The sequence below is a fragment of the Trichomycterus rosablanca genome, chromosome 21 (genome assembly GCF_030014385.1).
Source record: "Trichomycterus rosablanca isolate fTriRos1 chromosome 21, fTriRos1.hap1, whole genome shotgun sequence".
Taxonomy (NCBI): Eukaryota; Metazoa; Chordata; class Actinopteri; order Siluriformes; family Trichomycteridae; genus Trichomycterus; species Trichomycterus rosablanca.
This window is the reverse complement of record NC_086008.1, coordinates 15,066,202-15,085,227: the sequence shown is the minus strand read 5'-3', so window position 1 is coordinate 15,085,227 and position 19,026 is coordinate 15,066,202. Positions and strand designations below refer to the sequence as shown.

Sequence of the window (19,026 nt, the reverse complement as noted above, 5' to 3'; positions counted from 1 at the left end):
CTCGCATTGCAGACATTACACTTCGCTGTTGGACTTGTTTCACTTTCCAATTTAAAGTATTTCGACACAGTGGACATGCTGATGTAAAACAAAGGATCGGAATTAGGATCGGCCTTAGTAAAGCCGATACCGATCAGTTAAAAAATGCCTTGATCGGCCTCGATTCCGATCTTTGAGATCGGATCAGGACATCCCTAGTAGGAATGCTTTTATTTGTGGCTTTACCAAACCTACGTGTAGTATTTATTGCCAACATGCTTTATTTTATTCAAATCTTATCTCGGAAGTCCCAGCAAGTTCTAGCCACTGTGTTGAATTTGCAGACATAATGAAGCATAGCATGTTGAAGGGTTCATTAATATGGCACTTTAGCATTTCTCACATTACTGTGCAAGAAATGGGAGCAAAAATCAGCTAAACTGTTCTATGGTTTGTGCTTTAATCTCAGCCTGGTAGAACAACCTCCTGATCTTAACCTGTGTAACCACAAGCCGTATAATCACACAGCTGTACCACATGATTCACATACCAAATACTTCCTCAGCCTTGACATCTAGTTCTTAGCTTTTGGATTAGCAGCATCTCTGATCTGCTAAATACGCACAATTTTGTGTTCTCTTCTATTCTATAATATATTCTGAACTTCTGTTGCTGTTCTTACAGTTTGCCCTGCGACTCTTGGCGTTCCGTCAGATCCACAAGGTTCTAGGAATGGACCCGCTGCCTCAGATGAACCCACGCTTCAACGTGAAGAACACCCGCAAGCGAAGGCGGGACAACAGCGACGGCACAGACGGCTTTGAGGGCGAGGGCAAAAAGGACAAGAAGGATTTCGATGCCGTCTAGACCTCCGCCTCAGATCTCGGACTCGTGCTTGTGTTTGAAATCTGTACGTCGGGGGTGTGAAAGCGGTCCTGTAGATCTGTGTGCATGCTGATTAATGCTTTTCCAAAAATCTCCCCATGTCCTTTTACTAAACATCTAATTTGATTGGTCTTCGTTTGGCTACTAGCGCTCTTAATGGGGGGGGGGGGGGGGGGGGGGCTTTGTTGGTGCTGGAGCCTATCCCAGCTTTTCAATGGGCTCAAGGCACACAGTAACACCCTGGACGGGGCACCAGTCCATTGCAGGGCAGACACACATACACACACACTTATACACACCCATATGGCAATTTAGTCTTTGGACTGTGGGAGGAAACCGGAACTCCCGGAGGAAACCCACACAGACACGAGGAGAACATGCAAACTCTGCACAGAAAGGACCCTGACCGCCCCACCTGGGGATCGAACCCAGGACCTGCTTGCTGTGAGGTGACAGTGCTACCCACTTAGCCACCGTGCCGCCCAACCACACCCCTATTTTTTGCTATCATAAACGTCTGTGACTGAAGTATGTTTGTATGCCAACAGGTTATAATTTAGCATATAGGAAATCTTCTTAACATGAGTTATAAACAGTCTGCTAGCTTGAGTACCTGATTTGATAGGGAATGGACCTACATTTACAAAAGTACACACCTACCAGTACGTAAACGATCACAGCTTTGCTCTGAAGGTGAGCAACACAATGTTAAGTACTATTATTCAGCTTTTATTTTAATCCTGTTATTTTTTACTCTAGGTGTTTTAGAGCCATGTAGGAAAAGCCAACCATGACAGAAATTAATTTCAATCTTGCTCTCGTGAGTAAATGCGATGTACAGTTTTAATTAATGAGTTTAAATGTGATGCTTCTTGCTGTTTATGTTTTTCATTTAGAGACATTCCTTATATCCTCAGTTGGTGTGTTGTGATTGTCCAATGAAGTGAACCATAATGTATCGCTAACAGTACTACCAACAGTCGGCTTCTAGCTGTTATGCGTTCGTGTACATATGTGCGTATTTGGCTATACGGGAAAATACAAAAGGGTATCAGAAGGGTATCACAATGTGAATGGTTTGAAGCTGAGCTGTATTGTTCCTATTGTAGGCTTCTGTTTCGTAAATACATTACATTTCTTTAAAGACTGATCTAAGGTCTGAGTTGGGTTGGAAACCAATACAAATGAGTTTCTGATCGTATTTATGAGCCAGTAAACTGAAAAAATATTTATATACGCAGCTTATGGATAAATGCAGCTATTGTTATGTCTGATACAGTGAAAGGGACCCCCCCCCCCCCCCTCCCGAATTTATACATGCAAATAAAGAAATGGGTGTAATGTAACAAATGTAGATGATTAAAATGTTTTAGGATTATGTGAAGGACTTTTCAACGTCCATTCAACTTGAGTAATGATACTCTAGGGTCTTTGTCATTATACATATACACTGGTCAGTCAAAACATTAAAACCACCTCCTTGTTTCTAAACTCACTGTCCATTTTAACCTCCCACTTTGTAGTTCTACAATTACTGACTGTAGTCCATCTGTTTCTCTGCATGCTTTGTTAGCCCCCTTTCATGCTGTTCTTCAATTGTCAGGACTCTCCCAGGACCACTACAGAGCAGGTATTATTTAGGTAGTGAATCATTCTCAGCACTACAGTGCCACTGACATGGTGGTGTGTCTTATCCAGTCATACCAGCACAACACACACCGTCAGGGCTGGACTGAGAATAGTCCACCAACCATAAATATCCAGCCAACAGCGCCCCGTGGGCAGCGTCCTGTGACCACTGACGAAGATCCAGAAGATGACCAACTCAAACTGCAGTAGTAGATGTATGATCGTCTCTGACTTTCTACAAGGTGGACCAACTAGGTAGGAGTGTCCAGCAGCGCTGCTGTGTCTTATCCACTCATACCAGCACAACACACACTAACACACCGCCACCATTAATTGTCGGTCACTGCAGTGCTGAGATTGATCCACCACCTAAATAATACCTACTCTGTAGTGGTCCCGGGAGAGTCCTGACCATTGAAGAACTGGGTGAAAGCAGGCTAAAAAAGCATGCAGAGAAACAGCTGGACTACAGTCAGTAATTGTAGAACTACAAAGTGCTTCTATATGATAAGTGGAGCTGATAAAATAGACAGTGAGTGTAGAAACAAGGAGGTGGTTTTAATGTTATGGCTGATCAGAGTGCAGGGGCAGCCATCATACGCCACCTCTGGAGCCTACAGGGTTAAAGCCCTTGCTCAACAGCCCAACAGTGGCTGCATGGCAGAGCCAGTATTTAATGCCACACATTTCCAGTTGCTTACCCACTAGGCTTTTCTGAAAATTCTACCCACTGTAGGAAATTAATGCCTCCAAGTCTGCCCAAACTTGGTGTTTTATAGCGTCAAAATCCCTATATGTACATATGGATATAATCATATGTAGCTCTGTGTAGGCTATGTTTGATCTCTAATATATGAGCATTATTAAGCGTATATATAATCCTACTGTAAAGCTTCAACAAAGTGTATAATTTTATAAAAGCATGGCAGATGTTATTGTTTAATAGATTTTTGTTTGCTGATTAGATTAGATGTGCTGTGCAGCTGGAGGTTTTGCTTTAGTTTGACGGTTTCTCATGTTCTCTGTGTAATTGCTCATGTAGATTAAGCTTTTCATAAACCTGTTAATGACTGTCGCTGTACTACTGCTTAAAAATAAAGACCATCTCACAATCATGACGGTTTCTGTTGACGTTCTGGTTAATGTGGGGACATGAACTGGATCTGTGATACTAATTCAAAGTTAGTTTTGTGTATGCCTCAGTATGCTGGTCAAACGAACACCATGTTTCCAGTTTTAGCAATAAACTGCGAGGGGAAAAAAGAGAGTTTAACAAAAAGGCTTCATCTGGCAACAAGTCGTTGATTACCGAATCACTACTTATTCATTCATTCATTGTCCGTCCTACCACCTCTATCCTATTCAGGGTCCCGATGGGTCAGATTCACTGGGCGAAAGGCAGAAAACACCCCAAACAGACACACACACACACACACACACACACACACACACACACACACACACTCATACCTAGGGTGATTAATATCTCCAATTCACCTAACTTGCATGTCTTTGGACTGTGAGGAATCCCACACAGACACGAGGAGACTGCAAACTCCTAACTTTGCTTGAGAATCGAACCCAGGACTGTGAGGTGACAGTTCTAGCCACTGTGGCACCACTACACACAAACTATTAAAATATTAATTGTACATTGTAAGGTTATTTACAAGTGGTTGAACCACCTTTTTTTGGGTGGTGGGGGAAGGTATGGGGGTAAATGAAATTGTAATCCATTTAATTTAAGTGACCATTTCATCCTGAACGGTGTTACAGTTTGGGTTCTAGCACATGGTAGAGAAGCTCATATAGTAAGCAAAACGGGTGAAATTATCATTGGTATCATTGGTTCTGATGGAATGCTGGTTCTGATAGAAAGGTGTCAGAATACACACTGCATCGCAGTTTGTTGGGTATGGGGCTGCATATCCATGCTATCCATGTGGATGTTACTTTGACACGTACAGTAGTGTTCAAAAAAAATAGCAGTGATTTCAAAAAAACGAATAAAGCACAAAATCATTATAATAACTTATTTCCATAAATGCAAATGCATTGAAAATACTACACTTTCAATTCTAAATCAAAACATTATTAAAATTTAGCCAGTTTGCGTTCATCCTTTACAGAAAATTAAGAAAAATGAATATTAGATTGTTCAAAAAAATAGCAGTGCCAGCATTTTTCTTAAAAAAACAAAAAAAATGTATCTATAACATGAAAATTTTTTTGAGGTTTCACTTTACTTTAAATTACTGAACTAATATTTAATATAACAATTGTTTCTAAGATCTGTGTTGCATGGAGTCGACCAACTTCTGGCAGGCACCTCTGAACAGGTATTCCAGTCCAGGATGATCAGACTACGTTCCACAGTTCTTCTGCATTTTTGGGTTTTGCCTCAAAAAAACGTTTCAGACGTCAGAAGACAAGTTCTCTATGGGATTGAAGTCAGGGGATTGGGCTGGCCACTCTATTACCTCAATCTTGTTTGTCTGTAATCAAGATGTTTTTGGTCATTGTCATGTTGAAACACCCATTTTAAGGACATTTCTTTTTCGACATAGGGCAACATGATGATCTCAAGTATTCTGATATATTTAAACTGATCCATGATCCCTCGTATGCGATAAATAGGCGTAACACCATGGTATGAGAAACATCCCCATATCATCATTTTGTACCACCATGCTTTACTGTCTTCACAGTGAACTTGGGCTTGAATTCAGTGATCGGGGTCGTCTGTCATACTGTCTACGGCCACTAGACCCAAAAAGAACAATTTTGCTTTCACCGGTCCACAAAATGTTGAGCCATTTCTCTTTGGACCAGTCAATGTGTTCCTTGGCAGATTTGAACCCATTCAGGTCATGTCTTTTTCTTAACAACGGGACTTTGCAACGAGTTCTTGCTGGTAAATTGGCTTCACTTAATCATCTTCTGTACTCACTGGTAACTTCAGATGTTCCTTGATCTTTCTGGAGGTGATCATTGGCTGAACCTTTCTTTGCCATTTTGGCTATTCTTCGATCCATTTGAACAGTAGTTCCATGCTTCCTTCCGCATCTTTCAGGTGTTGGTTTTCACTTCAAGGCATTTGAGATAATTTTAGCTGAGCAGGCTATAGTTTGCTGCACTTTTCTGTATGTTTTTTCCCTCTACAATCAACTTTTTAATCAAAGTACTCTGTTCATCAGAACAATGTCTGGAACAACCCATTTTACCCAGTATTTCAGAAGGAAATGTGCTATGACCAACCTGTGCAACATTTGCCACCCTCCTACATTAAATAAGGGCCAAAATTGACACACGTTCTTCTGCAGAATGAATGACTTCACCAATTGAACTCCTCACTGCTATTATTTTGAACAACCCCCTTTCAATCAATGCTTCGATTACTCATAATGAGCGGCATGCATGTTCTAATTGTTGGGTTTGTTTTGTTTTCATTACTCTACTACACTTTCAAGTAAATTTTTTGCTATGCAGAAATATCACTTCTACTAAAAACAGTGATTTATCAGGTTAATGGTGTTGGACTGCTATTTTTTTGAACACCACTGTACCACCTGCCTAAGCATTGTTACAGACCACGTACACCCTTTCATGGAAACGGTAATCCCTATAATGCGCCCTGCCACAAAGCAAAAATGCTTCAGGAATGGTTGAGGAGCACAACGACGAGTTTGATGTTTCGACTTGGCCTCCAAATTCCCCAGATCTCAATCCAATCAAGCATCTGTGGGATGTGCTGGACAAACAAGTCTGATTCATGGAGGCCCCACCTCTGAACATACAGGAGTTAAAGGATCTGCTGCTAACATCTTGGTGCCAGATACCACAGCACACTTTCAGGGGTCTAGTGGAGTCAGTGCCTCGACGGGTCAGGGCTGTTTTGGCAGCAAAAGGGGGACCAACACACTATTAGGAAGGTGGTCATAATGTTATGCCTGATGGGTGTATTTACAATAGACAATATGCAAATAAATGCAAAAGATGTCCAATTTGTGTGTCTCTTAGCTATAAGCTTCTCTAACCTACAATTCATATTATTATTCGGCTTTAAATAACTCATGTTTTCCCGAGGAAAGGAAGGATATGTGGAATGGAGTGACCATCCTGCCTGCTGAAATTCCCCTGAACAGGAAATTCACAAGACCTTGTGTTGATCTGATCTCTGAGGAATAATCCCTCATGCATGTTGTCCTTAAAACTCAGATTTTAGGGAGAAGTTGCACATTTTCCAACAGTTGACTGAATGTCTTTGAAGGTTCTGCAGTTCTCAGCCAGTTAGCAAGAAATGCAACGTTCTATTGTCTTGTTTTTCAAAAAGTGGATAGAAATGGTATATATACAGTAGTGTTAAAAAAAATAGCAGTGATTTTAAAAAAGCGAATAAAGCACAAAATCATTATAATAACTTTTATTTCCATAAATGCAAATGCTCTGAAAATACTACACTTTCAATTCTAAATCAAAACATTAACAAAATGTAGCCAGTTTGTGTTCATCCTTTACAGAAAGTTAAGAAAAATGAATATTAGGCTGTTCAAAATAATAGCAGTGCCAGCATTTTTCTTTAAAAACTTAAAAAATGTATCTATAAACTGAAACAAATGTTTGAGGTTTCACTTTACTTTAAATTACTGAACTAATATTTAATATAACAATTGTTTCCGAGATCTGTGTTGCATGGAGTCGACCAACTTCTGGCACCTCTGAACAGGTATTCCAGTCCAGGATGATTAGACTACATTCCACAGTTCTTCTGCAATTTTGGTTTTGCCTCAAAAAAACGTGTTTCAGATGTCAGCCCACAAGTTCTCTATGGGATTGAAGTCAGGGGATTGGGCTGGCCACTCTATTACCTCAATCTTGTTTGTCTGTAACCAAGATGTTTTGGGTCACTGTCATGTTGAAACACCCATTTTAAGGACATTTCTTCTTCAACATAGGGCAACATGATCTCCTCAAGTATTCTGATATATTTAAACGGATCCATGATCCCTCGTATGTGATAAATAGGCGTAACACCATGGTATGAAAAACATCCCCATATCATCATTTTGTACCACCATGCTTTACTGTCTTCACAGTGTACTGTGACTTGAATTCAGTGCTTGGGGGTCGTCTGTCATACTGTCTACGGCCACTAGACCCAAAAAGAACAATTTTGCTTTCATCAGTCCACAAAATGTTGAGCCATTTCTCTTTGGACCAGTCAATGTGTTCTTTGTCAAATTGTAACCCATTCAGGACACGTCTTTTTCTTAACAACGGGACTTTGCAAGGAGTTCTTGCTGGTAAATTGGCTTCACTTAATCATCTTCTGTACTCACTGGTAACTTCAGATGTTCCTTGAACTTTCTGGAGGTGATCATTGGCTGAGCCTTTGCCATTTTGGCTATTCTTCGATCCTTTCGAACAGTAGTTCCACACTTCCTTCCGCGTCTTTCAGGTTTTGGTTTTCACTTCAAAGCATCTGAGATCATTTTAGCTGAGCAGCCTAGAATTTGCTGCACTTCTCTGTATGTTTTTCCCTCTACAATCAACTTTTTAATCAAAGTACTCTGTTCATCAGAACAATGTCTGGAACAGCTCATTTTACCCAGTATTTCAGAAGGAAATGTGCTATGACCAACCTGTGCAACATTTGCCCCCCTCCTACCTTAAATAAGGGCCAAAATTGACACACGTTCTTCTGCAGAATGAATGACTTCACCAACTGAACTCCTCACTGCTATTATTTTGAACAACCCCCTTTCAATCAATGCTTCGATTACTCATAATGAGCGGCATGCACGTCCTAATTGTTGGGTTTGTTTTGTTTTCATTACTCTACTACACTTTCAAGTAAATTTTTTGCTATGCAGAAATAGCATTTCTACTAAAAACAGTGATTTATCAGGTTAATGGTGTTGGACTGCTATTTATTTGAACACCACTGTATATAACATTATGACCACCTTCCTAATATTGTTTTAGACCCGTCGAGGCATGGACTCCACTAGACCCCTGAAGGTGTGCTGTGTTATCTGGCACCAAGATCTTAGCAGCAGATCCTTTAACTCCTCTAAGTTGTGAGGTGGGGCCTCCATGGATCTGACTTGTTTGTCCAGCACATCCCACAGATGCTTGATTGGATTGAGATCTGGGGAATTTGGAGGCCAAGTCAACACCTCAAACTCGTTGCTGTGCTCCTCAAACCATTCCAGAACCATTATCCTGCCATCAGGGAACACCGTTTCCATGAAAGGGTGTACATGGTCTGCAACAATGCTAGGTAGGTGGAACCTGTTAAAGTAACATCCACATGTATGCATGGCTGGATTACTGACCGGGCCAGTGGGGCCAGCACCCAGGGGCCCTTGAGGTCAGGGGGCCCCGGCCCAAAACATTTTGCGATGCCTAGCAACATTTATGATACAATATATTTTTATTTCCGAGGGCCCTCCATTTTAAGGATCCTCTGACTATTAGGGACTTTGACCCCAGGGCCTCTTGGGGGCCCTAGCCATGCTTTTGGGCCCCCTAGCCATGCTTCTAGGGCCCCTAGCCATGCTTTTGGGCCCTAGCCATGCTTTTGGGGGCCCTAGCCATGCTTTTGGGCCCCTTATGAAAATGGATGAGGCGTTGTGGCACTGCTCTGACTTCGACTTCTGGCTATTAGGGGTTCTAGGAAAGAGGGGGGCATATTTTTAGAGGGCCCTGGTTATGAGAGCCCCTACCAGGGGGCCCTAGAGAAGAGCAGGGCATACCATTAGAGGGCCCTTGATCACGAGGGCCCCTGCTATGGGGCCCCTCGACTTCCATAGAAGTCGTTTACCATGGCTCCTTGACTTTCTAGGGACCTACAAATTGCCAGGCAAGCTACCATATTTCATAACAGACGTTTTTTTGCAAATATGCGATTCAGGCCCTTACTTAATGTTTCTGAATTTGTATTGTTTCAAAATTATTATGTTCAATTTCTCTTAAGCGCAGAGACACAAATTAATTTAGCAATTTTGCAATTATTTAAATTTAAGACAAGCAATTTCAAGCAGTTTGAGTGCATACACACACTTAACTGAGCTATTTGATGTTCTTTTCATGCCTGACAATATGTCCAACAGTGAGCTCACTTTAAAGGCTAACTCACTCGCTGCAGCATATCCTTCAGATCTGAACATGAGCCTGGCAGATGAATTGATACAATACAAATCATTCATAACAGAAAAAGAAAAATGTCCTAGTAAAATGCTCAAAACCATGATAAATTTGAATTTACAGTCAACCTTTCCAAATGTCTACATAGCACTTAGACTTTTTTTGACTGTGCCTATCACAAATTGTGAAGGGGAGCGTTCATTCTCCAAACTGGCTCGTATTAAGAATGAACTCAGGATTAGGATGCGCCAAAACCGCCTGAACCCACTGTCACTTCTGGCCATTGAATCAGATTTGGTCAGACAGCTTAATTTTGATGAATTAGTGGATGACTTTGCAAGAAAGAAGAGTAGAAAGAAACTTATATAAAATAGATTCTTGTGTTAGGGTTAGTTATTGACAGGTTGTTCAATGTATTAATTTATTTATGTTTTTGGAGGGGGGGCCCAGACTATCCTTAATCCGTCCTTGCATGTATGGCAGGACCCAAGGTTTCCCAGCAGAACGTCGCCCAAAGCATCACACTGCCTCCGCCAGCTCGCCTTCTTCCCATAGTGTATCCTGGTGCCACATGTTCCCCAGGTAAGCGACGCACACGCACCCGGCCATCCACGTGATGTAAAAGAAAACGTGATTCATCAGACCAGGCCACCTTCTTCCAATGCTCCGTGGTCCAGTTCTGATGCTCATGTGCCCATTGTTGGTGCTATTGGTGGTGGACAGGGGTCAGCATGGGCACCCTGACTGGTCTGCAACTATACACAACAAACTGTGATGCACTGTGTATTCTGACACCTTTCTATCATAACCAGCATTCCCTTTTTCAGCAATTTGAGCTACACTAGGTCATCTGTTGGATCGGACCACACGGGCATCAGTGAGCCTTGGTCGCCCATGACCCTGTTGTTGGTTTACCACTGTTCCTACCTTTTGATAGATACTGACCACTGCAGACCGGGAACACCCCACAAGAGCTACAGTTTTGGAGATGCTCTGACCCAGTCGTCTAGCCATCACAATTTGGCCCTTATCAAATTTGCTCAAATCCTTACGCTCGCCCATTTTTCCTGCTTATAACACATTAACTACTGTATATATAGTTATATATACTGTGGAGGGTAGTGGTGGCTCCATAATTGAATGGGTTTTTGTTTAGCTGCCATTCCATGGGACCCCTGGTACATCTACAAATTCTGATGGGTTTGACCTCTTTCAGCAGTAACAATGTACTGAAACACACGTCTAGAGATGCCACATTATGGGTAGAGGAACACGGAGTTTGGGGGTTTTGCCATTCCCACCTAAGTCATCAAATCTCGACGTTATTGGACACATCTGGAATGCCATACACTTTGGAATACAACAGTATTGTGGACCATTCTGCAGGACGTTTGTGGAGTCCATACCTTGTCATATTTCTCCAGTCAGTCCTACACTCCCATGGTGGACCTACCAAGTATTAAACTGGTGTACCAGTATATGGCTTCAAATATACACTGTTTACTTTAATAAGACCATCAATCCTGGACTGGAACTCCACCCTTTTCTCTCAAAACAGCCTTAATTCTTTGTGTCATGGGTTCCTCAAGAGTTTGGTGACAGACGTATCAGCTGACCATTCATGCTGCACATTTTGTCTTCCATTACATCCCACGAGTGCTCTATTGGATTTAGATCTGGTGACGGAAAGAGGCGTAGAAGAACACTGACCTCATTGTCTTTGTGGTATGGTGCATTATTATTCTGGAAGTGGCGACTGTAGGGATTTACATAGGCAGTATGTGCCCAGAAAAACATCTGCACCATTATGCCACCAGCCTGTACTGGTTATACAAGTCAGGTTTAGTCTGTGGATTCATGCTGTTTATGCCAAAGGTGTCGGCATCTACTGTAGATATGACCCAATCTTGGCAACAGCTGTATGTTTTGAGCTTCATGGTAGAACTACCATTTAAATATACAGTATACACAGATCAGCCATAACATTAAAACCACCTCCTTGTTTCTACACTCATTGTCCATTTTATCAGCTACACTTACCATATAGAAGCACTTTGTAGTTCTACAATTACTGACTGTAGTCCATCTGTTTCTTTGCATACTTTTTTCGTCTGCTTTGACCTGTTCTTCAATGGTCAGGACCCCCACAGGACCACTACAGAGCAGGTATTATTTGGGTGGTTGATCATTCTCAGCACTGCAGTGACACTGACATGGTGGTGGTGTGTTAGTGTGTGTTGTGCTGGTATGAGTGGATCAGACACAGCAATGCTGATGGAGTTTTTAAACATCTCACTGTCACTGCTGGACTGAGAATAGTCCACCAACCAAAAACATCCAGCCAACAGTGCCCCATGGGCAGCGTCCTGTGACCACTGATGAAGGTCTAGAACAGTGGTGGGCAAACTACGGCCCGCGGGCCACATGCGGCCCGTTAGGCTGTTTAATCCGGCCCGCTGAGTATTTCCAAAACTGTCCTAAAACCGCATTAATTTAAATCTTTTTCCTGCACTAAACTTGCGTTTTAATTGATTCCACAAGATGGCGCACACCAGGCGGTTATGTTATGAAATATATAACGTGTCTCACACCGTCATAGGAACATGGATTCTGCTGTTTACAATTTATTATTTTTATTCTTTATAATAATAAACCAGAACCATGTTTTAGGCAAACCAACATCCATAAAGAACATCATGTAATCATGTAACCATAGTGCAACAACATTTTTACATAATTCGAACCTAGGGCGGAAAAACATGAGCCTCTGCCCACTGCGCTACTCAAACAGCGGTGTAATAAACAGGCTGTTATGCTGATATCCCTGCGCACACATGGCGTTACTGAGACTAAACGTGAACACTAAGAATAATAACCAAACGCTTTCTAATTCCCACGGTAGCAGCAGTTTCCTTCTGTTTCATACAGATCGCCCCGTCTCTGTCTCATCTGCTGCATTTCTCTACCATTGATAAAAAATACGGAATAAAGTGCGTCCCGTATCAGTTCAATACGGAACGCAGCCTTTAGTTTCCAAATAAGGAAGGATTCCGTATTTTATGGGACGGTTGGCAACCCTACTATCACCCCAGCATGATCAAACCACTTGACTGGTTTAAAATGTTACACATAAACCATTAACTTATGTTGAAAGTGCTGCTTTAAAGGCTGAATTGGTTTTGTTTAGACGGCGATACACCAAGTGGAAACAAAGATAAAATAATTTTAAAAAATGCATTAAAAAAAATCACATTCACGCATGTGTAAATGTGCACATAAAAGGATGAGTCTGGTGTTTCATTTATATTCAAAAATTCATCCTTTAATCACGAAAATAAAGGTTTAAACGTGAACTTATATTAGTTCCAAACCCCCGCACCCACCCGGCCCGTCTGTCAATTTTTAAAACCCAGTGTGGCCCTTGAGCCGAAAAGTTTGCCCACCCCTGGTCTAGAAGATGACCAACTCAAACAGCAGCAATAGATGAGCGATCGTCTTTGGCTTTACATCTACAAGGTGAACCAACTAGGTAGGAGTGTCTAATAGAGTGGACAGTGAGTGGACACGGTATTTTAAAACTCCAGCAGCGCTGCTGTGTCTGATCCACTCATACCAGCACCATGTCAGTGTCACTGCAGTGCTGAGAATGATTCACCACCCAAATAATACCTGCTCTGTGGTGGTCCTGACCATTGAAGAACAGTGTGAAAGCAGGCTAAAAAAGTATGCAGAGAAACAGATGATTGTGCCACCAGCCTGGCCAGGCACATAACAAACACACAGGTCTAAGAAGGGAAGACTGGTTGCTGAAAAATTGACTGCTGCTGTCTGGCTGAGGTGGGTTTAGAACTACAGAGTGTTTGTATCAAGCAAGAAAGAAATGTACCACCATCTCCCCTTTCTTTCTTTAACACTGTATCCACCCCACACCTCATCATCACCTCTATTCTTCAGCATTCCATCAACTTCCAGCTTCACACACATTCTTGATGCACCCTATGTCATTTCTCCTCCATCTACACCATAGTAGAACAGTTGAAACCCTCCTCCAGTGCTCAATGCCTTACTTCTAAGCTTCAACCCTTTTCCTCTCTATCATACCAGCTAACGTTCTCTTTTTACCAGTTATAGCACAACATGTTCAACGTTCCAACTCTCACCTCCACCTTCATACCCTTCCACCTCTCTCTCTGCTGTAGAACATTCTGTCCCATCTTCTTATTTCCTGACACAACCCTCAGGGATGGCTAAGTTACAATATGCATTATATATAATGTAGATATACCATTAGCGTACAATGGTAAAACATTTATTGTTGCGGTAAAACAGTGGATCCAGTTGGTTGCTGAAATGTAGGAAACACCCCAGACAGGTTGCCAGTCTCACAAGGCAAACACACATACTGTACAAACACACACACAGAGGGCAATTTTGTATCTCCAGTTAACCTGACTGTATGTCTTTGGACTGTGGGAGGAAACCCACGCAGACACAGGGGGAACCCAGACCGCTCTACCTGGGAATCAAACCCAGGACCGTGTTGCTATGAGGCGACAGTGCCATCAAGCCAACGTGCTGCCCCAAATAGAAAAACCTATGCACATAAATAGTTACAATTGTACAGATGGTAAGGTGCAGAGTACTGGGACAGTATATGTATAGTGTAGGAGATCAGCAGTAATGATTAGTTATTGATTGATGCACAATGTATGCAATTAAACTGTTCAGTACAATGACGATGAGCTGGAAAGGAAGTTGGTATTCATAAGGGAATAGTACAGAAGTAGCACCACCTAATTGTAATTGATGGTTGCTTTGAGAATGTTCATGGAGAAGTATAGGGAAGACCAGAAGGAGTTGTGTTGTATGTTTTTGGATCTAGAAATAGCTTGTGACAGGATGCCAAGAAAGGTGATGTGGAATTTTATGAGGAAATCGGGAGTGGCATAGAAATATGAGAGGGTGGTGCAAGATATGTATAAGGACAGTGTGACTGGTGAGATATGCTGTAAGAATGTTGGATGGGTACTGCATCAAGGGTCAGTTCTGAGTCCTTTTCTGTTTGCAACAGTCCTGGACAGGCTGGCAAGCATTAGGCAGGAATCTCCATGGACTTTGACGTTCGTGGATGACATTGTGATTTAGTGAGAGTAGAAAACAGGTTGAAGAGAACCTGAAGAGATGGAGGTATGCATTAAATAGAAGTAAAATAAAGTATATGATTAAAAGGTGGGGGTGGAAAGGTGCAGTTTCAAAGTAGTGATGGTAAATATTGAGGGTTGATTGTACGAAGTAATGGATAGTGTGGCAGGGTAAAGAACGAGAGACAAGATGTTAAGACTCTTAGACTCTGATTGTTTGGGCATGTGCAGAGGAGGGATGAGAGATCTATAAGGGATAGAGAAGGACTGAGACGGTTTGGGCATGTGCAGAGGAGGGATGAGAGTTCTATGGGGATAGAGAAGGACTGAGACGGTTTGAGCATGTGCAGAGGAGGGATGAGAGATCTATAAGGGATAGAGAAGGACTGAGACGGTTTGGGCATGTGCAGAGGAGGGATGAGAGATCTATGGGGATAGAGAAGGACGGAGATGGTTTGGGCATGTGCAGAGGAGGGATGAGAGTTCTATGGGGATAGAGAAGGACGGAGATGGTTTGGGCATGTGCAGAGAAGGGTTGAGAGATCTATAAGGGATAGAGAAGGACTAAGATGGTTTGGGCATGTGCAGAGGAGTGATGAGAGTTCTATGGGGATAGAGAAGGACTGAGATGGTTTGGGCCTGTGCAGAGAAGGGTTGAGAGATCTATAAGGGATAGAGAAGGACTAAGATGGTTTGGGCATGTGCAGAGGAGTGATGAGAGTTCTATGGGGATAGAGAAGGACTGAGACGGTTTGGGCATGTGCAGAGGAGGGATGAGAGATCTATGGGGATAGAGAAGGACGGAGATGGTTTGGGCATGTGCAGAGAAGGGTTGAGAGATCTATAAGGGATAGAGAAGGACTAAGATGGTTTGGGCATGTGCAGAGGAGTGATGAGAGTTCTATGGGGATAGAGAAGGACTGAGATGGTTTGGGCATGTGCAGAGGAGGGATGAGAGATCTATGGGGATAGAGAAGGGTGCTGAGGAGGAAGAGAGGGAGGCCAAAGAGGAGGTTTATGGATGTGATGAGGGAGGAGGACATGCAGGTGGTTGGTGTGACAGATGAGGATGGTCAGGAGCCGAATGATCCGCTGAGGTAACTTGACTCGTAATAGGAGCACCCGAAGAAAGAAGACGAATAAATAAAAAAGTAGAATCAGATGTTATTTAAATAAAAACGAGCTATATAAAGAATAGATAAATAATCTTCGGACTTATAAAGTTTAACCAACTAAACAAACTCGTCGAGTAATACTGGTGAATCGACTCGAGTCACTCTATATGACTCACTAAAAAGAGTCGGAATGCGAGTCACAAGGCGAGACTAACTTTGATTGACAGCCAGACAAGCCAATGGAATCGATCATTTTTGAGCACGCGGAGGTGGGCGGGGTTTCGAGTCCAACAGGTTCGTGCAGATGAGAGGACGGTGAGCAGCTGAGCTCGAGCGCGCTCCCGGTCTTCAGTCTGGAAGCAGCAGCGCAGTAATGTTGAGTCTCGGAAGCGGAGCCGCCAAACCGGCCAAACCTTCGTTCGTTTCTTATGTTACACCCGAGGTACGTTTTTTATTATTATTTAGCTTTAAAAGACACATTTTATATACTGTAGGAACATCGAGCTTTTGTGAATGGGAGGGGTTTTCAACCGGGCTGCGGCTCAACCGGACACTCAAGTTTACTACAACATGGAAGCCTGACAATAATAATTCAGTGCTGCTGTTTAGCTTACAAGAAAAGCCTCATAAATCCTGTATTATGTCTTTTTTTTTTACTTGTACAGTCACACAAAGTCATTGTTTAGTAATTGTATATCATTTCTAAAATGCATATGGGTCATTGACGTGACGCCTAAATTTTCTGTCCGACTGCATTTTCTTCAGTTAAGAAAATGTTTAAATGCATAAAAAGATGCCATATGTATGTAGTATCTCTCCTATATATGCACTCAATTTAAATTTTCACAAAACATTAGTAAATTGTCATTTTTTGATTTTTAAAGTGTCAAAATATCATATGGTGCGACCGTCCGGCCATGACTTCTGTTTTAAAAACTTCATTTAAATTCTCTACACCTGTTCGTCTTTATTTTATGTCCTACTCGGCATAATTTTTAAAGTGTTTTGCAGTACTGTACAAAAATGCAAAGCGTTTTTATTTTAACTTCCATCATAATATACAAACAAACTTTGTCCGATGATGCCCATTTTATGAAATATCATGTGGTGCGACCATGAAGAAATGGCCACTTTGGGGTTTTAATGTTGAAAACAAGTCAAAGACTTGAAGTTGTATCATACATCTATTTGTCAAGGGTCCTTGAAAGCAACAAGCAGGTTTGTAACTCAAACTCAATTTTCAAAAAAATAACCCTTCAGCTGGTATATAGTTGTCATATTTGGAAATCATGTGGTATGACCTCAAAAATATAATGAATATTAAGTTATTTCTACAAACATATATTTTAATTATAGATTTCAGAATTACATTATGTGGGAAGCTAGCTTATTTTGTTAAGGTGGCCAATTCTGTGCCTGTAAATTTGAACTAAACTTGAAAAGATCATGTGGTGCGACCATTGCAGAGTGATTTCCATGATGGATTTATGTCCTAGATTGGCAGTATTTGTGCTTTTATATATATAAAACTGATGATTTATATACGTAAAGTACTTTATTATAGTTTTTGGGATATATTTTATTGCAACATGACTAATATTTCAGAAACAATGACTTATGTTTAAACTTTGAACAATTTTTGAAAAATGCAAAATAAAAATTAGTAAATGTAATTTCACTTTGGTAATTATGCATTTTTAGGCATTTATTCTTTTTTTATTTATATATTTATTTATATCTGCAGTATGATCTCAGTACCTGGCTAGGAGAAGAGAAAGGTTATGTTAAACATGAAGCATAAATAAACAAACATGAAGTACATATAGGTTGGGTGTATTGTAGTTCTTTTTATCACCTGGAGAAAAATAGATTTTTCATTAACATGTTTTTCTGCTGTCTATCATTATTGCAAAATAAAATATACCCTATAATTAAGGCATAACACTATTTACTGACCAGGCATAACAGTATGAGCACTGACAGGTAAAGTGAATAACACTGATTATTTCTTCATCACAGCACATGTTAGTTGGGGGGGAGGGCGGGTATATTAGGCAGCAAGTGAACATTTTATTCTCAAAGTTGATGTTAGAAGCAGGAAAAAGTTTGATGAGTTTGACGAGGGCCAAACTGTGATGGCTAGACGACTGGGTCAGAGCATCTCCAAAACTGCAGCTCTTGTGGGGTGTTCCCGGTCTGCAGTGGTCAGTATCTATCAAAAGTTGTCCAAAGAAGGAACAGTGGTAAACCGGCGACAGGGGCATGATCGGCCAAGGCTCATTGATGCACGTGGGGAGCGAAGGCTGGCTCGTGTGGTCTGATCCAACAGACGAGCTACTGTAGCTCAAATTGCTGAAGAAGTTAATGCTGGTTCTGATAGAAAGGTGTCAGAATACACAGTGCAGCACAGTTTGTTGCATATGGGGCTGCTTAGCCGCAGACCAGTCAGGGTGCCCATGCTGACCCCTGTCCACCACCGAAAGTGCCAGCAATGGACACATGAGCATTGCAACTGGTCCACAGAGCAATGGAAGAAGGTGGCCTGGTCTGATGAAGCACGTTTTCTTTTACATCATGTGGATGGCCGGGTGCTGGTGCTGTGTTGCTTACATGGGGAACACATGGCACCAGGATGCACTATAGAAAGAAGGTGAGCCAGCGGAGGCAGTGTGATGCTTTGGGCAACATTGTGCTGGGAAACCTCGGGTCCTGCCATCCTTGTGGATTTTACTCTGACACGTAGCTCCTACCTAAACATTGTTGCAGACCATGTTCACCCTTTCATAGAAAGTTTGTGAAACATTTCTATTCATGTCAGTTTGATGAAATGTTAATAAAATTTGGTTTAAATTTCTTGTTGTAGGGAATTTGTTTACAAATAGATTTTTAACAATAAGAGGTCTTCATGTCATTTGGGGCGACCACTTATCATGTGGTGCAACCAATAACAGAAGTAACTGAATTAAATTATAAATAATAAATCTCACTTATGTTGCTAAAATATTAATCACTGATTAAGTATGCCTAAGTTAAAGGTAATTGTAAAAAAAAATTAATATGTTTAATGTGATTTACAGGAAAAATAAGTCTGTCAAGTACATTTAAGGTAGTGAATTTGATGTTATACA

The 19,026-nt window shown here is 41.5% G+C and overlaps 2 protein-coding genes across 2 annotated transcripts in view; both read left to right on the top strand.

Annotated features, from left to right (window-relative positions):
• The window catches only part of zfr (zinc finger RNA binding protein), a 35,034-nt gene extending 34,022 nt beyond the window's left edge, over positions 1-1,012 (top strand). The window contains exon 20 of the mRNA XM_063017937.1: positions 664-1,012. Coding sequence (XP_062874007.1) covers positions 664-846 — 183 coding nt within the window. The 3' untranslated portion in view covers positions 847-1,012. The remainder of the gene's footprint in view (positions 1-663) is intronic.
• A 15,234-nt stretch (positions 1,013-16,246) lies between these two features.
• The window catches only part of mtmr12 (myotubularin related protein 12), a 38,353-nt gene continuing 35,573 nt past the window's right edge, over positions 16,247-19,026 (top strand). The window contains exon 1 of the mRNA XM_063017898.1: positions 16,247-16,340. Within this exon, the coding sequence (XP_062873968.1) occupies positions 16,272-16,340 (69 nt within the window). The 5' untranslated portion in view covers positions 16,247-16,271. The remainder of the gene's footprint in view (positions 16,341-19,026) is intronic.